The sequence below is a fragment of the Equus caballus genome, chromosome 8 (assembly GCF_041296265.1).
Source record: "Equus caballus isolate H_3958 breed thoroughbred chromosome 8, TB-T2T, whole genome shotgun sequence".
In the NCBI taxonomy this organism is placed as follows: domain Eukaryota; kingdom Metazoa; phylum Chordata; class Mammalia; order Perissodactyla; family Equidae; genus Equus; species Equus caballus.
This window is the reverse complement of record NC_091691.1, coordinates 77,769,941-77,794,105: the sequence shown is the minus strand read 5'-3', so window position 1 is coordinate 77,794,105 and position 24,165 is coordinate 77,769,941. Positions and strand designations below refer to the sequence as shown.

General features: G+C 39.4%; 1 protein-coding gene across 4 annotated transcripts in view; it reads right to left on the bottom strand.

Moving 5' to 3' along the window:
• Nucleotides 1-17,214: 17,214 nt before the first annotated feature.
• The window catches only part of SMAD4 (SMAD family member 4), a 50,636-nt gene continuing 43,685 nt past the window's right edge, over nt 17,215-24,165 (bottom strand). For 2 of the 4 annotated variants that reach the window (XM_023647820.2, XM_070275660.1), the window contains exon 12: nt 17,215-23,756. In XM_023647820.2, coding sequence (XP_023503588.1) covers nt 23,545-23,756 — 212 coding nt within the window. In that variant the 3' untranslated portion in view covers nt 17,215-23,544. The remainder of the gene's footprint in view (nt 23,757-24,165) is intronic. The other 2 variants (XR_002809962.2, XR_011441533.1) reach the window with 1 other exon arrangement.

Sequence of the window (24,165 nt, the reverse complement as noted above, 5' to 3'; positions counted from 1 at the left end):
GAAACCCTGGGCCGCCAGAGCTGGGCACACGAACTTAACCACTCGGTCATGGGGCCGGCCCCTGACCTCACATTCTAACTGACGTCCAAACTCCTCTGCCTGGGCCTTAAGCCTTAAGCCCAGCCCCAACTCTCCTTTCCTGCTGCCGCTCCTCCTTTCGCACACTCTTGGGGCTCCACGCACACTGCTGCTTCCTCTTCCTGGAAATACCCCTTGGACTTTCACATTCACACCTTTGCTGTATCGTACCTGGAGTCCCCTTCCTGTATCCAGCTCTTCCTGTTCAAATTCCACCCAATCTTTCAGGCCAAGTTCAAAGGCCACCTCCTCCAGGAAGCTTTCCCTGATCCTCCAGCTTCCTGCTCAGAAGGCCAGTGGCTCTGGTCGGCCTTCACTTAAGGCACTGACCACACACTGCTCCAGTCTGAAGCAAATTTATGTCTTTCCCCCATTCCCTCTACTCCTACTAAAGAGTAATGAAGAAAAGTCTAGAGGCCACTTATTTAAGAAATGGCTGAGGTTGCTGGGGATGTTCGCTTGGAGAAAAGAATATGTCCAGGGAGGCAGGTGCCCCAAGCTTCCTTCAAGGGCTCAGATTCTATCAGACTAGGAGCTCCTTGTGGAAACTACACCTGGGCCTCTTCAGAGGTCCTTTATACACACACACACACACAAACACCTGTGCCTAGCACAGAGCAGGGCTCCAATATAACCTCCTGCCCAATGGAAAAGTTCTCTCTTTTGCACACTTTTCAGGTGGTGTGGTAAGCAGAATTCTAAGATGGCCCCCAAGACTTCCCGCACCCCAGGTGTGCCTGCCCTGAGTAATCCCTAGGACTGTGAAGATGATGGTTTCACTCCTGTGATTAGGTCAGGATATACGGCCCAGTTGATGTTAAAATAGAGAGAGTATCTGAGTGAGCCTGTCCTCATCACCGGAGCCCTTTAAAAGCAGAGTTTCCTCCAGCTGGTCACAAAAGGGGAAGTCAAAGTGTGAGAGGGATGTGACTCGGGGGAGGTCCTCCAGGGCTAAGGTGGAGGGGCCACATGACAAGGACCTGAGAGTGGCCTCTAGGTGCTGAGAGCAGTTCCCAACCACCAGCCAGCAAGACAACAGGCATTCAGTCCTACAACCATAAGGAAGTGAATTCGACCAACAACTGAGGAAGCTGGGAAGAGGGTCTTTCCCTAGTCGGAGCCTCCAGATGAGGACATGGTTGGCCGACATCTTGGTTTCAGCCTCATGAGACCCTGAGCAGGGGGAACGGCTAAAATGTGCTGGACTCTTGACCCATGGAAACCATGAGCTAATAAATGGCTGTTATGTTAATCTGTTCTGTGTGTGGTAATTTGTTATACAGCCATAGAAAACTAACACAGGTGGTCAACTCCGCAGGCACCGCCAGGACAAAGCACACCCCCCAATCCACTGTAGGAAGCTCTAAAGGCTGGAAACAGCTTCCCCCCAACCAACTGAAAAAGAAAAGCAATGAGGGGAAATTTACCCGAGGAGACATTAAAGTTTATTTTAAAGCCAGAAGAATAGAAATGCCCTGGTATTAGCTCAGGGGTACAGATAGATTAATCAGACCAATGGGATACAATAACAGGCACAGAACTAAACATATGTGTATGAAAGTTGTGTTCATGATAAAGGAGGCATATTGAGAAATAAATCACTAAATAAATGGTGGTTATTTAATAAATGATGCTGAATCAATTTGTTATCCATTTAGAAAAATTCAAGTTAGATCTCTCCACCTCACACTATATATAAATTACAGCTTAATTAAATGACTAAAATAAATCCCTAAATAACCAGGTTATATGTACAAATAATACAACCTGTAAAGTACTACAATGTTACAAAACCATTGAAAGAATATTTGTACAATTTTTCGGTAGGGAAGGCTTTCCGAAGCAAAACATTTAACATGGAAGCTGTAAAGGAAATTTCCAAGAGGTTTGACTACATCAATTCAAAAATTCAATTAGACATTGGGACCAATAACAAGGCTAAAAGCAAGAATCAACCTGGAAGAAACTGTTGACATATATATAACAGGCAGAGGATCAATATCCAGGTCCAGAATATACAAAAGCTTGTACTGATAAATTAAAAATTACAAACAACTAGATTAGGAAAAGGCAATTCACCGAAAAAAGTCAATGGGCCATAAACTATGAAAAGCTTCTTACCTTACTAGTAATCAGGGAAATTCAGACTAAAATCACAGTAAGATGTCCCTCTCAATCCCACGTGATTGGCACCATTTCTAAGTTGATGATACTCATCGTGGGCGAGGGTGAGAGTGAGGAAGCATCTAATACACATTTGTTGGGACTACAAAATGATGAGGCCTTCTGGGGGCCAATTTAAAATTCTAAGCGGACAGACTCTTCAATCCAACAATTCTACTTCTAAATAGCTATCTAGAGAAATATTCGAAGAGGCACATGAAAGGCATTTATTGCAGCATTTGTATAATATTTGGAAACAAGTTAGCTCCCCATAATAGAACAGTGGTTAGATAAATTGGGGTCTATTCGTACTGTGGAATACTGCAGCTTTTATACTGAAAATAAGGCAGGTCTCTATGAACCAACGTGATAAGATCTCCTGTACATATCATTACATGAGAAGAGGAAGTTACAGAACAATACTGACGTAAGTTTTTTCAATTGATTCTGAGACACACCTTTTATCACATTTCAACATCTCTGAAAATCTGAAGTCACTTTACAATCAATCACAAGGTTTAAGTGCTGTTGGTCCAGTGCCACGTAAGTTGTAGCTATATCGCCTCAGCATATGTGAACCCTGAAATTTTCAGTTAACAAACCATTTAAGGACCATTTGATAAAGGAACACGAGTCCTGTCTGTTGTCTAAAAACCTCCTGTTAACTTCTGGTGAGATCAACAAAGTGCCAGCATCCAAAATTGCAGAATGATGGGGCCAGCCCGGTGGCGCAGCAGTTAAGTTCACACGTTCCACTTCTCAGTGGCCCAGCGTTCACCAGTTCGGATCCCGGGTGCAGACATGGCACCGCCTGACAAAAGCCATGCTGTGGTAGGCATCCCATGTATAAAGTGGAGGAAGATGGGCACGGATGTTAGCTCAGGGCCAGTCTTTCTCAGCAAAAAGAGGAGGATTGGCGTTAGTTAGCTCAGGGCTGATCTTCCTAAAAAAAAAAAATTGCAGAATGAGCGTGAACAACTTGGAAGAAACTCCCTGAGACAGTAGTGAAGCAGTCTTTTAGGGAACGCCGCATCACAAGGCTCTTGATGGTGCAAAGAAGGATACAGGGTGTAAAACAGTCATGGGCAATTCGGGGTCAGAAGAGATTCAGAAGGGTCCAATTCCTGACACTCAGAGATTTTAGCCAACACCTGAACCACCTTATTCTATTTGTATTCTCCATTTAACATATGGACATGAGATATAATACCAAAAAAAAAGCTTCATGTAAATAATTTTAAACAAACTCTTTCAATAAATGTAAAATAAAAATTGTAAGTGAAAAGAAAGCATTGTGTCATAGTTTACCTGGCAGTATATTCTCTTCTTGGTGCATATTATTATTGATGGTTTCTAATAGCTGATAAAATACTGTATTATGATTCCATTGATGTGAGCAGAAAACAAACTACATATGTGTATAAATATATACGTATGATAGTAAATGCATTGAGAAAAGATGAGAAAGATGGAAAGATAAAACATCTGTGAAGAATTAGCTTCAGTGAGAATGCGGTGGGAGGGGAGCAGCAAAGAGGGCTCTGACATTGTCCTCTATGTGTCTCTGTATTGGAACCTTTTACATTAAGAAGGCACTAGCCCTATGAGATTTAAAATATACTATTACATATTCAGAGATTTAAAATATATTAATATACCAGATATTAAATCATATTACATATTAAATTATTAAGCTGTAGGAATTTAAGTAGTATGGGAATAGTACAGGAATAGGCAGACAGACCAATGGAACTGAACAGAAAGCCCAGAAATAGTTGCAAGTGTAAGTGGGAATTTAGAAGGTGACCCCATTACTGGCTGAGGTGCCAAGTACATGCTACAGTAAGACTCAGAGTGTGACAAGATGCTTGTGGTGACAGGAACTCCAGTTTATCCTCCTCTTAGCCTCTGGCTTCCTGTAAAGTGCCCAGGGATCCTGGGTTACTAGCTTACAGATGGGGAGGTGGCTTCTCTGGTTGGGTCCTGTGGTCTCTAGGGAGGAGGCCCTGCTTGGGAGAAAAGCCGGTTTCGGAAGTGATGTTCCGAGCTTGGCAATGAAGCCTGTTTCCTGCTCCAGTCACTAACACAGGAGTAGAAATGGAAGCCTCATCCAGCACTAGCTTGTTTGTTTGTTTGTTGTTTAGGAGAGGGATCCCTTGCTCAGCAGACCCAAACAGCAGTTGTTACTGCTCTGAGCAAGAAGTTCTTTCGGTTCACACACAAGTTCATCCTTGCCCACAAATCAATGGAGTAACATCTTTTCAGTGCAGAAAGGAAAAACCATCAGCCTAAACTTCTTTATCCAGTGGAATTTTCAAAAATGAAGGTGGAACTTTTACAGACAAACAAAAGCTGAAAGAATGTCTTGCCAGCAGACCTGTACTATAAGAAACGTTAAGGTCATTCTTCAGGCATAAGGGAAATATGCCGGATGGAAAGTGAAATCTACACAATCCCTCTTGATATGAACCTTGACCAGATGGCTGAAATAATGTTTGACAGGTTTCTCTACTGTAAAGTTACTCAACAATTAATTTTTGACAAAGATGCCAAAGTATTTAATGGGTGAAACAGACTTTTCAATAAATGGTGCTTTAACAACTGGATAGTCTTATGGGAAAAAACCTTGACCCTTACCTCACAGCACATACGAAAATTAACTTGAAATGTATCATGGACTCAAGTATAAAAACTAAAGCTATAAAACTTCTGTAAGAAAACGTAGGAGAAAATCTTCACGCATAGGAGGTAGGCAAAGACTTCTTAGGACATGAATGGCACAATGATAAATGAGAAGCTTGATAAAGTTGACTTAAAATTTAAGAACCTCTCTTTGAAAGACACTATGAAGAACAAGAAAAGGCAAGCCACAGATTGGAAGAAAATATTCACAGCACATGTATCTGATAGAGATCTTGTTATAGAATATATTTAAAAATCTTACAAGTCAATTAGAAGGCAAACAATCCAATTTTTTAAATGGCAAAAGATTTAAACAGACTCACAAAAATATATATAAATGGCCAATAAGCACATGAAAAGATGTTAAACATGATTAGTCATCAAGGAAACGCAAATTAAAACCACAAAGAGATGCTACCACATACTCACTAGCATGGGTAAAATTTGAAAAACTCGCAGTACCAAGTGTTGGTGAGGATGGGGAATAAATGAAATGTTCATTCTTTTCTGGGAGGAAAGTGAAATGATGCAACCCCTTTGGAAAAGAGTTTGGTACTTTCTTCAAATGTTCAACACACATTTAGGATACAAGCAATCAGTTTCACTCTTAGGAGTTTACCCAAGAGAAATAAAAACAGATATCCATCCAAAGACTTGTACATAAATGTTCATAGCAGCCTTATGCATAATAGTGAAAAACTGAAAACAGGCTTGACATTTTACCAAAATATTAGATTTCTGATATTCTTAAGTGCCTCCAGGCAGGCTGGTTCAATAAAGAACCTATTAAGTTGAAAACCAGAAATAGTGACAAATGTGTGCACCATCTATTATTTTGTGGATCATTCCTGGGCAAGATTTTAGCTCAGTCATGCCCCAATAACAAGTTAGGAACAACCTACTAATTACCTATGACAAGTACCATTCTAGGCTCTACCAAAGACATAAAGCAGCGCAAGCCATGGTCCCTGCCTCAGCATCTGAGCTCCCCAGTCTTGAAGAATTCCCACCTTCTGGAGGAGAGCCCACCTCCCACTATAGAAGCAGAATGTGCCAAAAACTTGCTTTCCCAGCCTGTCTTGCAGCCAGGATGTGGACACGTGATCTAGGCTCTCCAATCGATGTACCTGACACAGACTTTGCCTTACAGACTACTGAAAAGACATGAGCACTGTGAAGAATCCATGCTGGTGAGGGTGGCTGTGGCAGGGGCAGTTCCCTCCAGGTTCCAGAGGCAGCAACAACGTCAGGGCCCGGTGTGGGCGCTGCTGGCAAATCTGACTGCCGTGTCAGGGCCCAGCAGACCAGTTCTGCAAAGTGATACAGGCAGTGCTTGGCTCTGTGGACTCCAAGGCCATATCTTCTGCTCTAGCTGAGATTCTAATTACTAAGTTGGATCCTTTTAATAAATTCCTTTTCTGCTTAAATTAGCCAGAGTTGATGTCTTAGCTTACTAGCTAAATCATGGCCTTAAGGAATTCACAGTCTAGGCAAGATGCTTACATAGACTCTCTGAAACAAGAGGGAACAGAAAGATAGTATTACACAAGCATTAAACTGGGTAGAGTAAGTTAGAATCTCAAAAGTAAGAGGGATCGCTCAGTGATTTAGGAACTTTCAGAAGAGAAGCTTAGCAGTGGGAGAGCCATCAGAAAAGTAGGAAGTGGGTGGTGCCCCCCCCCCATGGCCACATGCTGTGTGACCTGAAGGCATAACGACCATCTGTTCCCCAGGATTGCTCACAGCCCAGAAGAACAATATCAGAGCCTCCCTTTCTCTTCAGAGCCACAGCTTCTGGGCAGCACGTGATGAGCAGGGGTTCACTTGAGCAGCTGCTTCTGTGTTTCTGTGACCTCAGCTGCCCTCATTTTCTGCCTAAGGTGGCAGCTGTGGCAACCAGTTGTTTGCCATGCCAGTCCTGCAGGTGTCCCTCAACTAAATGTTTCCCCAAGGCCCCAGGAGCCCTGGGCACCCACAAGAGATTTGTTAAAGGTTGTTCGTGCCACAACTGTTCTAGTTCTGAAGAGGGGGAGTGAGTTTGTGGCTGTTCATTTTATTATTACACTCTGTATCTTATATCTTATGTTCATTCATTTTTATTTATCAAGTATTACATGATATTAATTTAGTTAAAAGTTTTACTGCCAAGAACTATAGCAAATGGGGATGCTTACAAAATTATAAGGAATCCGGGAAAGCACATGAGTAGTAAGCCCTGGACACTCCGAGTACAGTGGGAGCTCCTACCACCTGTCCTGACTCCTGGGTATAGAATGGGTTAGACACCACACTGGGCGACTCTGATTCCAAGATGATGATGCCAGCTGTCACTGCCCCCAGGACTAGGGGATGGACTCTGTCCCTGCTGGAACCCCTACTCCCAGTCCCCTCAGCTAGCTTCCTGGGGAGAGGCATGGCCACCTTCCCTCTTTTAAATCCCCCTCCTGCACCTTCTGTTAAGTTTCTGTTTGAGAAATGCCTTTAGCTTTGCCTGCTTCTCTAGGTTTTCACTGGAAACTCACCCAGGTGTCATATCCCCCACCTCCCACCTTCACCTTCTGGTCCCAAGGAAGTAATCCTCAAGAATCCTATGACTAGTGGTGGAGAGATGACCATGGCTGACGGCTATGAGGCAGGCCTCATCCAAATTGGAGCAGTAAGACAAAGGGCCACTCCAGAAAAGTAATTAATTAATGGAACCAAATCTTATGTGAGGTGACTCTCCATCGTAAAAGGAATTTAATTGTTCCATTGCAAAGTTCGGACAAAAGAGCTGCAGGAGTGATGTCAGCAAAATGGCAGAGTGAGCAGTTCCCTTTGTCTCTCCCCCTTTGAACTATAACTAAATGGACATTCACTGATCAACGGAGGATGCTCACACAGCACCTCAGGATGCCTAGAGACCCACACTGCTATACATCGGACGGTGGATGGACTATCCCCGGGGAGGAGGTAGAGATAGGTAAAAATTCTCCAGCCCGCAGACAGCCCAGTTCCCGTGAGCAACTGCTCTCCTGGCTGATGCTCTCATAGCACCACTGCAGTCCCAAGAGTGGGTATGTGCCTCAGCGCAACTGTGGAAACAGGTGACTGCAGCCCTGAGTCCCCTGTGATACCTCCTTGGTCCAGTGGGAAAATCCACAGTCCCACTGCAGCCCCAGGGAGTGACTCAGGCTCCGTCCCAGTGGGGAGGCCCCACCCACCAAGCTCAAAGGCTGGTGCGGCCTAGGAACAGACAGTGGCATATCTGCAGCCCAGGTGAATGTGCCCCCAGCTACCACAAATGTCCACATTATCACAGCAGCTGCCAAAGGGGCAGCACAACTGGTGGGACTATGGGAGCAGGTGGACAGCAGGCCTGAGCCCCTATGTGATCAGTCTCCACCAGCGGGAGAGTCCACAATCCCACCACAGTCCCAGGGAGCAGCACAGGCTCAGACCCAGTGGGGAGGCCCCACCCACCAAGCACAGCAGCTGGTACAACCTAGAAGAAATGGATAAATTCTTAGACTCTTACAACCTCCCAAAACTGAACCAAGAAGAAATAGAGAACCTGAATAGACCAATCACAAGTAAAGAGATTGAAACAGTAATCAAAAACTTCCCAAAAATAAAAGTCCAGGACCAGAAAGCTCCTCTGGAGAATTCTACCAAACATTCAAAGAAGACTTAATACCTATCCTTCTCAAACTATTCCAGAAAATTGAGGAAGATGGAACACTTCCTAACACATTCTACGAGGCCAACATCACCCTGATATGAAAGCCAGACAAGGACAACACAAAGAAGGAAAATTACGGGCCAATATCACTGATGAACATAGATGCAAAAATTCTCAACAAAATATTGGCAAACTGAATACAGCAATACATCAAAAAGATCATACACCACGATCAAATGGGATTTACACCAGGGACACAGGGATGGTTCAACATCCGCAGATCAATCAATGTGATACACCACATCAACAAAATGAGGAATAAAAACCACATGATCATCTCAACAAATGCAGAGAAAGCATACAACAAGATCTAACATGCATTTATGATAAAAACTCTCAATAAAATGGGGATAGAAGGAAATTACCTCCACATAATAAAGGCCATATATGACAAACCCACAGCCAACATCATACTCAACAGGGAAAAACTGAATGCCATCCCTCTGAGAACAGGAACAAGACAAGGATGCCCACTCTCACCACGCTTATTCAACGTAGTACTGGAGGTTTTGGCCAGAGCGATTAGGCAAGAGAAAGGAATAAAAGGAATCCAAATAGGGAGTGAAGAAGTGAAACTCTCACTGTTTGCAGATGACATGATTTTATATATAGAAAACCCCAAAAAATCCATCGGAAAGCTACTAGAAATAATCAACAATTACAGCAAGGTGCAGGGTACAAAATCAACTTACATAAACCAGTTACATTTCTATACTCTAATAATGAACTAACAGAAAGAGGACTCAGGAAAACAATCCCATTCACAATCGCAACAAAAAGAATAAAATATCTTGGAATAAATTTAACCAAGGAAGTGAAAGACCTATACAATGAAAACTACAAGACTTTTCTGAAAGAAATTGATGATGACATAAAGAAATGGAAAAACATCCCATGCACATGGATTGGAAGAATAAACATAGTTAAAATGTCCATACTATCCAAAGCAGTCTAAAGATTCAATGCAATCCTAATCAGAATCCCAATGACATTCTTCATGGAAATACAATAAAAAATCCTCAAATTCATATGGGGTGACAAAAGACCCCAAATTGCTAAAGCAATCCTGAGAAAAAAGAACAAAGCTGAAGGCATCACAATCCCTGACTTCAAAACATACTCCAAAGCTATAGTAATCAAAACAGCATGAAACTAGTACAAAAACAGGTAGATAGATCAATGGAACAGAATTGAAAGCCCAGAAATAAAATCACACATCTACAGACAGCTAATCTTCGACAAAGGAGCCGAGAACATACAATGAAGAAAGGAAAGTCTCTTCAATAAATGGTGTTGGGAAAACTGGACAGCCACATGTAAAAGAATGAAAGTAGACCATTCTCTTATGCTATTCACAAAGATAAACTCAAAGTGGATCAAAGACTTGAAAGTAAGACCTGAAACCATAAAACTTTTAGAAGAAAATATAGGCAGTACACTCTTTGACATCAGTCTTAAAAGGATCTTTTCAGACATCATGTCTTCTCGGACAAGGGAAACAAAAGAAAAAACAAATAAGTGGGACTTCATCAGACTAAAGAGCTTCTACATGGCAAGGGAAACCAGAATTGAAAATGCAACCCACTACCTGGGAAAAAATATTTGCAAATCGTATATCTGACAAAAAGTTAATCTCCATAATATATAAAGAACTCACGCAACTCAACAACAAAAAATCAAACAACCTGATCAAAAAATGGGCAGGGGATATGAACAGACATTTCTCCAAAGAAGATATATGGATGGCCAATAGACACATGAAAAGATGTTCATCATCACAGATCACCAGGGAAATGCAAATCAAACCTACACTAAGATATCACTTTTCACCCATTAGAAAGGCTATAATAAACAAGACAAAAAATAACAAAGGTTGGAAAGGATGTGGAGAAATGGGAACCCTCATACACTGCTGGTGGCAGTGCAGACTGGTGCAGCCACTATGGAAAACAGTATGGAGTTTTCTTAAAAAACTAAAAATAAAAATACCATATGACCCAAATATCCCACTACTGGGTATCTATCCAAAGAACTTGAAATCAGCAATTCAAAGAGACTTACGCACCCCTATGTTCACTGCAGCACTATTCACATAGCCAAGACGTCAAAGCATCCTAATTGCCCATTGACTGATGATTGGATAAAGAAGATATGGTATATATATATATACAATGGAATAATACTCAGCCATAAAAAAAGACAAAATCATTCCATTCACAACAACGTGGATGGACCTTGAGGGTATTATGTTAAGTGACATAAGCCAGAGAGAGGAAGACAAACCCTGTACTAATGTACAACTGAAATTTCACAATGTTGTAAACTATCACAACATCAATAATAATAATAATAAAAGCTACATAGAAAAATAAGCAAATTAAAATATTGAGGCAATTAACTTCAGGGAAAAAGCAAAAATAAAAAGTTATCCAAGAAAGAAAATGTACACCAAGTGGCTCAGCTGAGAATATGGAATCAATCAAAAGTTATGATTTAATTCTATCAGTGATTGAGTAGTAATTGTGGTAGTGATGACGCAAGAGAGCTAAATCCTCATTTTTCAGAGTAGGAAGTCAATGGATGCATAAATTTTAAAAAGTCAAGAAATGGAAACATGAGTATACGATTTAGAAAGATGGAGGCAGACCCAGAAAAAGAGCTAAGAAACAGGAATGGGAGTAGAGAAGGGTGAGGTAAAAAATTCTAGCTTTTGATATATGCCTCATAATAACGACTTTTTAAAAATTAAAATTTTATTTTGAGAGAATTATAGAGTCACATGCAGTTGTAAAAAATGATACAGGAAAATTCCCAACAGTAACATCTTGCTAAATTATGGTGCAATACCACACCAGGCCATCCACATTCATAAAGTCAAGATACATATTTCCATGACTACAAGGGTCCCTCTGTTACCCTGCTATGTTCACACCCACTGACCTCCCACCCTAGCCCATCCTTGGCTCCTGGCAACTGCTAACCTGGTCTCCATTTCTGTAATTTTGTCATTTCAAGAATATTCTCTAATTGGAATAATTTGTAATCTTTGGGGATTGTCTTTTTTCACTCAGCAGCATATTCTGGAGAGTTCTCCAGGTGGCTGAATATATCGATAGTCTGTTCCTTTTTATTGCTGAGTAGTATTCCATTGTATGGGTGTATCACAGTTTGTTTAACCATTCATTTGTTGAAGAGCATCTGGCTTGTTTGCAGATTTTAGCGATTACCAATAAAGTTGCTGTAAACATTCAGGCACAGGTTTTCACGTGAGCATAAGTTTTCAGCTCTCTGGGATAAATGCCCAGGAGTGCAACTGATGGGCTATGTGGTAGCCGCATGTTTAGTTTTTTAAAAGAAACTGCCAAAGTGTTTTCCAGAGGGGCTGTATCATTTTACATCCCCACCAGAAATGCATTTGTGATCTGTATTCTCTACATCCCCACTAGCATATGATGTTGTCACTATTTTTTATTTTACCCATTCTGACAGGTGCGTAGTGATATCTCATTGAGGTTTTAACTGTATTTCTCTAATGGCTGGTGATGTTGAACATCTTTTCATATACTTATTTGCTGTCTGTATATCCTCTTCAGTGAAATCTCTTTTGCCCATTTTATAATTGGACTGATTTTTTATCATTGTTTTGAGATTTCTCTAGATACTAGTCCTTATCAGATATATGGCTTGCAAATGTTTTCTCCCAGTCAGTAACTTGTTGTTTCGTCCTCTTAACAGTCTTTGTTCACAGAGTAAACACTTTTAATTTGGATGAAATCCAATTTATTGATTTTTCCATTTATGGATCATGCTTTTGTTGTCAAGTCTAAGAACTTCTTGCTTAATCCTAGATCCTGAAGATTTTTTCTAAAAGTTTTATAATTTTAGGTTTTACATGTAAGTCTGTGATTCATTTTTAGTTAATTTTTATATAAGATATAAGACTTGGCTCAAGGTTCATTTTTTTGTTTGTGTGTCCATTTTCTCCATTACAATTTGGTGAAAAAACTATCTTTTCTCTATTGAATTGCTTTTGCATCTTTGTCAAAAGTTAGTAGTGTCTATTTCTGTGGGTCTATATCTGGGTTCTCTATTCCGTTCCATTGATCTATGTGTCTATCCCTCCAATACCACACAATCTTGATTATTGTGACTACATATCTTGAATTTGGGTAGACTAATTCTTCCTACTTTATTCTTCTTTGCTAAAATTATCTTAACTACTCTGTTTGCATTTCCTTATAAATTTTAGAATAATCTTGTCTGTATCTACATAAAAATCTTGCTGAGATTTTGATAGGAATCACTTTAAAACTGTATATCAATCTAGGGAGAATTGACATCTTTGCTATGTTGAGTGTTCCAATCCATGAACACATGGCATGTTTCTCCATTTATTGAGATCCTTCTTTGGTTTATTTCATCAGCACTTGTAGTTTTCAGCATACAAGTCCTATACACATTTTTAGATTTATACCTATGTTTCTATTTTAAGTGATTGTAAATAGTATTGTATTTTAATTTGTGTCCACATGTTCATTGCTTATAATAAAACTATAAGTGACTTTTGTATGTAAATCTTGTATTCAGTGACCTCACTGGATTAACTTTGTAGTTCTAAGAGTTTTTAAAACACATTTCTTGGGATTTTCTACATAGACAATCATGTCATCTGCATATAGGGACTGTTTTATTTCTTCCTTTCCAATCTGTATGCCTTTTATTTCCTTTTCTTGCCTTATTACACTGGCTGGAACTTTCAGCACTCTGTTGAATAAGAGGAGTGAGAGCAGACATCCTTGACTTCTTTCTGATCTTAGGTGAAAAGCACTCAGTTTTTCACCATTAAGTTATCTTAGCTGTAAGTTTTTTGTAGATGCTCTTTATAAAGTTGAGGAAGTTTCCCTCTATTCCTATTTTTCTGAGTTTTTATCATGAATGGGTATTGGATTTTGTCCCATGCTTTGCCTGCATCAATTGATGTGATGATGAGAGTTTTCTTCTTTAGTCCAATAATGTGGTGGTTAGATTGATTATCAAATATTGAACCAGCCTGGCATTCCCAGAATAAACCCCACTTGGTCATGGTATATAACTCTTTTTTTATATGTTGCTGAATTCTATTTGCTAACATTTTGTCAAGAACTTTTGCATACATATTCATAAGGGATAATTGGTCTGTAGTTCTCTTTTTTTGCATTGTCTTTCTGGTTTTGTATCAGGTTATACTAGATTCATAAAACGAGTTGGGAAGTGTTCCCTTCTATTTTCTGGAAAAGACTGCAGTTGCATTAATTCTTCTTTGTTTGGTAGAATTAGGTTTGGTGAAACCATCTGGGACTGGAGATTTCTTTTTTGGGATTTTAAAATTAAGTCAATTTCCTTAATACCTATAGGGTTATTCAAATAATCTATTTCATTTTGGGTGAGCTGTGGTAGTTTGCGTCTTTCAACAAATTGGTCAATTTCATCTAAGTTGTCAAATTTGTGTGTGTAAAGTTGCTTGTAGCATTCTCTTTGATCATTTTGATGCCTACAGTCTGTCCTGATATCCCATTTTGTTCCCCATAGTGGTAATTTGTGTATTCTTTTTTTGTCAGTCTTGCTAGAGGTTTGTCAATTTTAGTGATCTTTCCAAAGAATCAGCTCTTTGTTTCATTGATTTTCTCCATTGTTTTTCTGTTTCAATTTTGTTGATTTCTGCTCCAATTTCATTTCCTTCCTTCTGCTTGCTTTGGGTTTTTCTACATGTTTGAAGCAGAAGCTTACAGTATTGATTTGAGATTTTTCTTCTCTAATGTTTGTATTTAGTGCTATAAATTTCCCTTTCAGCACTGCTTTAGCTGTATCCTACAAATATGGGTATGTTTTATTTTCATTTCTCATTCAGTTCAGTGTATTTTGGGGTGGGGAGGTAAGGAAGATTCACCCTGAACTAGCATCCATTGCCAATCCTCTTTTTTTGCTTGAGGAGGATTAGCCCTGAGCTAACATCTGTGCCAATCTTCCTCTACTTTGTATGTGGGATGCCTCCACAGCATGGCTGATGAGTGGAGCAGGTCCATACCCAGGCTCTGAACCAGTGAACCCAGGCTGCTGAAGCAGAGCGCACGAAACTTTAACCACTTGGCCATGGGGCCAGCCCCGTGTATTTTTTAAAAACTTTCCCTTGAGAATTCCTCTTTGACCCATGGATTACTTAGAAGTATGTTGTTTAGTTTCTAAGTGTTTGGAGATAGTCCTGTTGTCGTGCTATTACTGATTTCTAATTTGATTCCATTGTGGCTGGAGAATACTCTATATGATTTCAATTCTTTTAAATTTGTTGAGTTTTGGGTCTATCCAGGATATAGTCTATCTTGGTATATGTTGTGTTTGCACTTAAAAAGCATACGTATTTTGCTGTTGTTGGATGGCTTGTTCTATAAACGTCAATTAGACCATATTGGTTGATGGTATTGTTTACTTCTCCTATATCCTCGATGATTTTATGTTTAGGTGTATCAATTGTTTAAAAAGGTGTGTTGAAGTGCTCAACTACAGTTGTGGATTTATTTCTCCATTCAGTTCTATCATTTTTTGCTTCCCACATTTTGCTCTGTTGGATTTAGGATTACATTTAGGACTATAGGCATACCTTGTTTGACCGCACTTCACTTTATTGTGTTTTGCAGTTACTGTGTTTTTTTTAACAAGACCCCCCCACCAGCAAAAAGATTACGACTTGCTGAAGGCTCAGATGTTACTTAGCACTTTTTAGCAAAAAAATATTTTTTAATTAAGGTATGTACATTGTTTTTTAGACGTAATGCTATTGCACACTTAATAGAGTACACTATAGTATAAGTAGGGGAACCAAAAAATTCACGACTTGCTTTATTGCAATATTTGCTTTATTGCAGTGCTCTGGAATTGAACCCACAGGATCTCCAAGGTATGCTTGTACTATGTCTTCTTGATGGACTGACCTTTTTGTCATTATATAATGTCCCTGTCTCTGGTATTTTTCTTTGCTCTGAAATCTACTTTATCTGATATTAACATAGCCACTCATGCTTTTCTTTTATTAATGTTTACCTGATACATATTTTTCAATACTTTTTGTTTCAGCTTGCATATATTATGTTTGAATGAGTTTCTTGTAGAAAATATATACTTGGGTCATGTTTCTTAATCCATTCTGCCAATATCTTTTAATTGGTATATTTAGACCATTTACATTTAATGTAATTATCCATATGTTAGAGCTTAAGCCTGCCGTTTTATTTTTCACTTCTCTTTGGTTTTTTTTTCTGCCTGTGAGTTACTTTAACATTTTTTAGAATTTCAATTTATCTATAGTATTTCTGAGTTTCTCATTTTCCATATTTTTTTCAGTAGTTTCAAATATTCTATATACATTTAGAATCAGCTTAGGCAGTGTTATAATTTCACTTCAACTATCAAACAATTTAGAAAACAAGCTAAGAAAGCCTATTGTATTTACCCATATTTTTGCTTACCACATTTTTTATTTCTTCCTCATGTTCCAACTTTTCTTCTTTTATCATTTCCTTCCTGTTTAGAGAACTTGCTTTAACTGTTCTTTCAGGTTAAGTCTGCTGGCATGAAATCCTCTGGTCTCCCTGAACCAATCCTGTCCCTCTGTCTAAGACCAAGTGGGAGCCCAACAGGACTACCTCAAAATATAGAAGTGGATGTCACCCCCAAATTAGGGCCAGAACCAAAATAATTATTCTTTCAGAACAGAAGGGGCTGAAGGGAAAGGGCACTGCAATTTATCACAGTGAGAAGACGGGGGTGGGAAGGGTTTCCAGGGGTGTTGGGAATGTCCTAACTCTTGAGGTTGCCATTTGTGGGAGGTGTGATGAAGTGAGAGAGGGAATAGAGCACAAAGAATCAAGAGTGAGGAGCTGAGGGCAAAGAGAGATGAAGAATACATACAAGTGCCCTTTCTCCTCAAGTGCTCTAAACAGGGATGTTTTTTTCCTCAACAGAATGCCAACCTACTTTCTTCAAGTTCTAGCCTGAAATACTGTACACTTCAGGTCAAGAGAGAATGAGTCTCTTGGTTCTTGTTGGCCTGGTAAACATCTCTGGAACTCACATCAGCAAGACCAGAAAGAAAATATTGATTTGGACATGCTTTTTACAAGCCATTGCCAGAGTCTTGTTATCTGATCCTGTCCCGTTGACCCCCATTTCATAAAGAAGGCAGCTGGGGGTGTGGGGTGGGGTAAGGGGGGATAGCTTTCCTTAATCCTTAGATGGGCAATGACAAGGTCTCCAACTTCCATTTTCATTTCTCCTTTAAGCATCTTGGCTCTCATAATTCCCTAGCAACCCATTTTTTCTCCAACCACCATCACTCCACCCTCTCCTTTTATAAATGAGAAAAGAATGGAGACTGTTCTTCCATGATTATATTTGAAATGCCATATTTCCCATTTCAATGGTCACAAAGGAATGAAGGAAAATGCTGTCCTCAAGTCTGAGAATTCTCTAAGTGATTAGGAATTCTTTCTAGACCCAAAACATCCACAAGCTTAAGAAAAAGAATGAGCACATAATGATTTAATTGGCTTTCTCTTTTAATCAAAAACATACTTTGTTACAGAGTTCTTAGGAAAGGTTCAACTATTTTTTAGCCACAGACTTCAACCAGGCAAAAGTATACAGAAAGCCACAGAGGAACTACCGGAGCTGGAGCTGACCAGTTTTCCCAAAAGCAGAAGGTAAGTGTGGCTCTTTTCTGGGTTTTGGCATAGCTGCATTCCTCTGACTTCAGTGGAGGAGACAGAGTTGGGAAATACCACCACAAATCTGTCCCCAACCCCCAGTCACCTCCTCCAAATGGCTCTGCAGCCTACCAGGTTTTCATCATCTATAAGTATTCACACTTTTCCTGTAAATCACATGTCCAAGGCATGGGACAGAACCCAATACTTGGAGGAAGTTTGCCAACTCCATTTTAGCCTTTTAACCAATCCAAGTCCATGAGTCCTTCTATCAGTGACAAGCAGCCATAGCAAGAACAGCTGGTTTCATCCCTTCCTCTCCAGCTAACACAGAGCTGGCCTCTACCAGGACTCCCCAATACCCCACCCTCAACCCATCCCCAAGGAAGGCTCTCCAGGTCCTTGAAAAAACCAAGTTCATTGATTATACTCATCCAAGGATCAGCTGGAAGAGAACTCTGAAAGGAATGCTCCAGCCAAAAGTCTTCAAATCAACATGGACCTAAAAAGAGCCAAGAATAAAGTGAATAATCATCCACTTGTATTGTTTTCTTGAGTCGGAGAAACCATTTCAGTTGATGCAGTTCAGAGGAATTTCCCTGTTTTGAGCATAGAAGAGTTAAGAAACCAAAGATGCAAAGTAATGACCTCTAATATCATCAGGCATTTACAGTAAGTTTTCAATCCATTTTAGTTGAAAAAAAATTACTAGCACACAGCACTTAAGAGGATGGTGTCACACACATACCAACCCAAAAGGAGAATGTCATGACTCAAAAAAAGGCCTTAATAAACCTTGAATAAAGATGATGAGAAAATAAAATGAAGGCTTTTCCCCCCTCGCAGTAATTTTTTTTTTTTAACTATTTATTGCAGCTCCCAAGGTGGTGCTAGGCCTTTGGTTGAACTTAAGTCTTAAGGACATATTATGTAACTTTTTGTCCATAGGAGAATAGTAATAAAATATCAAGCCTAGTCTCATGTGAATAATGTGGAAATAAGTAAAAAGCCCCCTCAAACAGCAGAGCAAAGGTAAGAAAGAAATCAAAAGCTGCTGCAAGGTAGGCAAGGTCACTTAAATTTCAGAGCTGGAAGAACTCATCCAGTCCAACTCCCTCATTTTACAGATGAGGCAACTGAGGCCCAGAGAAGGTAAACGACTTGCCCAAGGTCATACATCCAATTTGTGGCAGAGCGCAAACTAGAGCACACGACTGTCTGGCCCCAGCCCAGAGCCACTAGTTTCAGGCAGAACAACAACACTGACTCTGGGACCTATTGAGAAGCATCTTAACTAAACTGTGAAAACTATCCATACCAATAGAGAGAAATGATTGTCTTCACCAGAGTTTTCTCCTCAGTCCTTCCTACGTTTAAAAAAAAAAAACAGGGAAGAAAGTTCATTCAAGTCTGATGTTAAAATCCCTGAAAACATCAGCAATTACTTTAGCTACTCCTTGGGACAAAATATCAGACCCTCAATTCTCATAAAGGCACCAAGAGGTCAAAAATATCTGCAGAGGAGGAAGGCCAGGAGATAGGGCTCAAAAGGGACACCAAAACAAAACAAAACAAAAACGACCCTCTCATTTTCCAGGGTTTGTTTCCGTTTGTTGTTGCTGTTGGGTTTTTTTTTTTTTTTTGCTGGTGTCCTCTAGGCAATGGTATTGGCTCTGGCTACTGACGCTAATTTAGGAACCCTTATGACCCCAGTTTTTGTGTGAGCAGCATTCGAGTGGAAGCAACAAAACCTTTCATAATCTTTCAAAGGGGGAAAATATGAGTACAGACTCACTTCTCTCTACTTCAACTACCTGAAACTCAGCAAGAATCAGGAAGCACTCTGAGCCGTCCACCGACGTCAAAAGTCAAAGCACTGAAGTCCTTTTCAAGACTTCACAGGAAAGCTGCTTGGGTCCCATCCCAGTTTGTCCTTGTGTTTTAAAGAAAGTTCAGTTAGTTTGGTCATCTGGTTTCCTTGCCCAAGCAGTGAGAAAAATGAATCAGAATGGGAAAAAGAAACTACTAAGAGGAGGTACACAGGAAGCGGTTGCTGTCAGAAAGGGAGAAGGCTGGGGGATGCGTGTATTAAAAAACTAACCATTCAAAACCATAGCAGTCTGCGACCATTCAGTAAAGGCAAAACAGTCCTGCCTGTCTTAGCAGCCCCTGAAGTCTACAAAGACAGGCACAAAATGAAACAGCATATCCAGTATATTCTCTGATATACATATTAAATAACTCCATCAAAAGAATGGCTAAAATAAAAAAGTGTTACTGCTTAAATAAGGCAAGTTTGGATTATGTGGAAAATTCCATTCCACAGTGATACCAGATAAACAAGATAAACAACCCAGCAGCACTGGGACAAGTGCTAGGGACCAGACTGGGCCCAAGGATGCTGCCATGAATAAGGCCACTCACTTGACACATCCTTCCTGATATATCTTAGGAGAAAAGAATTATCTAGTCATCAGAAAAAAAATGGAAAGGCTTGCTCAAAAGATTCTCATATTTTCCACAATCTAGCAAAGGAAGATTTAGGCAATTATTTACAGATAGCTATCTGCAACAAGACAGGCTCTACCTTTAGAAAGAAAAAAAGCATTTCTTCATGCTACCATCTGCTAGTCTTAGCCAAGCCCCATGTACAAAAGAGTTGTTAACTGACTTTAGAGGCAACTGCTTTCATATATTCATTTACCTCAGTGACCTAAAATTCACCATTTTCCCAATTTGCTATCGTTAAATAAAATGCCAGTAAAATGAGAATGCTGAAGGGAGCAACTATAGAAACTATCAACAAAAAGGAGTCTGCCCTACTCAGAATAAAACTGCTTCTTCCAAAAGGCTCTCAAAAAGGTTCTGAACTAATCTGACTTTGCATAATAGCTGGTAGGTAACCACTAATCAGTTACCACCAAACCAGGAGTGGAAATATTTTACCTTATATCCTTTAACCTCCACAGATACTTAAGGAGCACCATGAGAAAGTGTAAAATTTCCCTTCTCCAGATGGGCACGGTCAAAAAGATAACTGCAATAAACTTTTAAAATAAGATATTTACCATCTGGAAGACAGGATATTTTATTTTGCCTTCAAAATTTCTATTACAAATACAACCCCCCCTCCCCCCGCCGCCCATACCACACCCTTCCCCACAAAAATGGATTTCTAACTTTGAAATACTACATAGCTAATATGTGTTCAGTTTACTTGAATGGTTTGAATATGGTTATCCTTAGGCCAGACCCAACTGTAAACCTACCAAGTTTACAGGAGGAATGGGATAGGCAACCTATTTAGCGGTTAGGTCAATACAAATAAGCCGTACTTCTGGAAAAACAAGGTTATATGGCAGTGATTTATCATCATTATCTTTGTATACCAGGGGTAATATAGTATAAAAAATGAGATAGACTATATCCCACAAAAGAATCTACTCCCTGGAAAATAAAGGCAACACTATTAAGGATTCCCTTTGATAATGCACTGAAAGGCACTGGACAAAAGTGAAATGGGCCGCGTACTGGATTATAAAGGTACATACTTGGTTCATCTCTCACTCAGCTTTCACTGAAATTCAACATTTTGAGAGTCTCTGAGATATGAACAAGCTAGAGAAAACCCACCCAGAACCATATCCTCATAATAATCAGATTCGGAGAACTGCAGAAACTACTTTATCCCTTAAAGTAGCCATAAAACTTTAAACCTAGTGATTCTTTAGTCTTACTCCTCAAAGATGACCACCTCTAAGAAATGGAAATACCGCTTAACAACTAAGCTCTCAGGAATAACTGATCATAACATACTAGATGTTTTCTCCAAAAGCATGCAACTGAAGTTAGGTACAAATATAAAGCAATTACTAACTAGAAGTACTTCTACGTACTTGCAGTACTATTATGGCTCTTAGCAGAAAGAAACCAAGACAGGTGGCTTGGCCTCAAAGAGAGACGTCTGAGCAAATACTTTCCACATACCTTCCCCAGATGATTAAACATGAAAACCTTCCTTAAAGTAGAAAAGGAGGCAGTGGATTATATCATAGCATGCTTACGGTTCTAATCAAATAATCTGGATTTTAAAAATCTGTTATTCTAGAACTCTCTTCTCTCATTTCTATTCTTCATTCACAGTAAATTGGACCTAAAGTCAACAATTTCTAGAGAACGCAGATTTTTTTTTTAAATCTCCCAATAAAACTTAAATCACCAAACTTGTACAGAATAAAACTAGGTCTCTAACAAGAGTGTTGTACTCAAGAGTACAAATGAGTTTGTAGAGAAGTTATTTTTTAAAAAAAGACATGTAGCTCAGATCAAGATCCATGTTTAAATCACGGCAATAAGCAAACTCGGTGGTTTCTAGGACGGTCTTATTAAGAAGACCTTCTGAGCAAGAAGTAGAAGACTTGGTCATTTAAGTCAATATAAGGATGACTATCATGCACAAGTGTTTCTTAGATCCCAAACTTGCAACACACCTTAAAGAATCTCACTATGCTTAGAAAGGCCCTCCAAGGAAAAAGTAAAAGTATCTGAAAGACAATCCTTGATTTTACTTCACACTATTTATCCCATAGACAACCTATTTATCTCGCAGACAATCAGTCCCATTTTGCTACAGTAAAATAAGTGTTCAAAACACAACCCACTCTACACGAATACAGAATGTCCACGGGGGAAGTCCTGGTAGAGCGTGAGGGAAAACCAGAGCTGCCCAATAGTGCTGGCTGTTGCCTGTCATTTAGTAGAAGGTGTCTTGCCACTGAGGTTGGACTCAAAAGTGCAAAAGAAAAAAAACTTAAAAATCAAACCTAGAATTCAACTTGCGAATGTTGAGATTCGGTTTTATTTATGCTACTAGCTAAGTAAAAAGCATACATATTGTGTCTGTGGTACAGTCAATACATTTGCAACTTTTCTACTTAAATTCTCTATACAAAGTCACTGCCAACTGATATGATCATTGATGGCAAAGGGCTTAGAATAACCAAAAGGTATAAAAAAGTTTGCAGTCTTGCCCCAAGATACAAAAACTGAATTTTAAACAATGTCATAACATACATGATTTAAACAGTATACGAAAAAAAGTCACACATCAAATCAAGTACAAAAATATCCAAAACTATCCATTATGAACTGTAATGTTTCCACTATTCTGCACAGTATTTAACATAGAATTTAGCAGTTTCCAAAATACTCATTATTTAGTTTAAGCATTGCCACCTTTGCAGAACAGTGAGATGTTAGGTGGAGTGACACTGCTTTTAGTGTTTTTAAAAATACAAAACTTTTCCCTATGAATTAATGAAGGAAAGAAATTCCTCTTCTAGGCTTCTTAGTAACTAAGCTTGTGCCTAGAAATACAGAAGAATACATCTAACTGTTTAACAGGGCCAAAGTTCACTTCTTGATAAATAGTTATCCAACAGGGATAACAAATGTAATTTCTAAGTGGTACTTCTTTGTCTGATAATTTTAAGGAATTCTCAATATATACACAGATTAGTGTTTTGCCTTGGCAAAAAATAAAACTGAAGTCGCAAGACAATCTGAATTGAAATCATCTTCACTAGTTTAACTTGCAAAAAAATATTTTGGATAAAAGGTTAGAATACATTACTATCTTATTTTTTAAACACAGAGTAAAGTTGCTCTTGGTAAAATTAACTCACCCACATGGCACAGTATTTTGGAGTAAAGTATGTTCAACGGTAACAACTTGCACACAAAATAACATAGGTGAATTAACTTTAAGAACTTCTCTGCCTTTAAAATCAGCAATATTGAATTTATTGTGTAGAATAACACACATACTGATGTTCTGCATATAAATGGCTCTAAGACATTTTAAAGGGCTAAATTTTCCAGCATTGGAATGATTCCTTCATACATAACTGGTGAAGATTTAATAAGAATGTGTTTTTCCTAACCTTCAAGCTCTGAGCCATGCCTGAAAAGTTCTAAACAGGAAAAAAAAAAAAATTGTTTTAATCCAGTTTCTGTCTGCTAGGAGCAAGGCAGCAAACACATTTTTCACCCCTTTATGAAAAGATAAAGCAGAACAAAAGTGAAATATATCTTCAGATTATAAACAGGATTGCATTTTATAGTCCACCATCCTGATAACGTTGAGGACCCCAAGAGTAAAAGACCTCAGTCTAAAGGTTGTGGGTCAGCAATAGGCATGGTGTGAAGGACTTCATCTAGGAGCTGGAGGGCCCGGTGTAAGTGAATCTCAATCCAGCAAGGTGTTTCTTTGATGCTCTGTCTTGGGTAATCCGGTCCCCAGCCTTTCACAAAACTCATCCTGAGTATGCATAAGCGACGAAGGTCATCAACACCAATTCCGGCAGCAGCTGACAAACCTAACAGAAAAGATTTGGAAGACATCAGAGGCCAGGCTGACCTCTTCCCATCCTCCCTACAGCTTACATTAATAAAGTGACCAGCTTTCTTCACTTCATTCTCCCCAGCATATAAGTTCTCTGTCAAAGTGCCAAGAAGTTAAGTGCAGATCTAAACTTTATCAACAGGGACTGAAAACTTTTGGGTTAAGACAATTTACATTCCACACAGATCTTCTAGCTATCACCAATTATAAAGTAAATCACCACACCACAATCCACCAACACCCCACCTATTTCTCTCGTTAGAAGTGGAGGTGAAGGGATAAGAAACAACTTGTTTTTAAGAGGTAGTGCATGTCCACAGGTTGGTTCTAAGAACCTTACTCTCTGTCTGAACAGCCTAGTTCAGACTAAGACATGACTAATA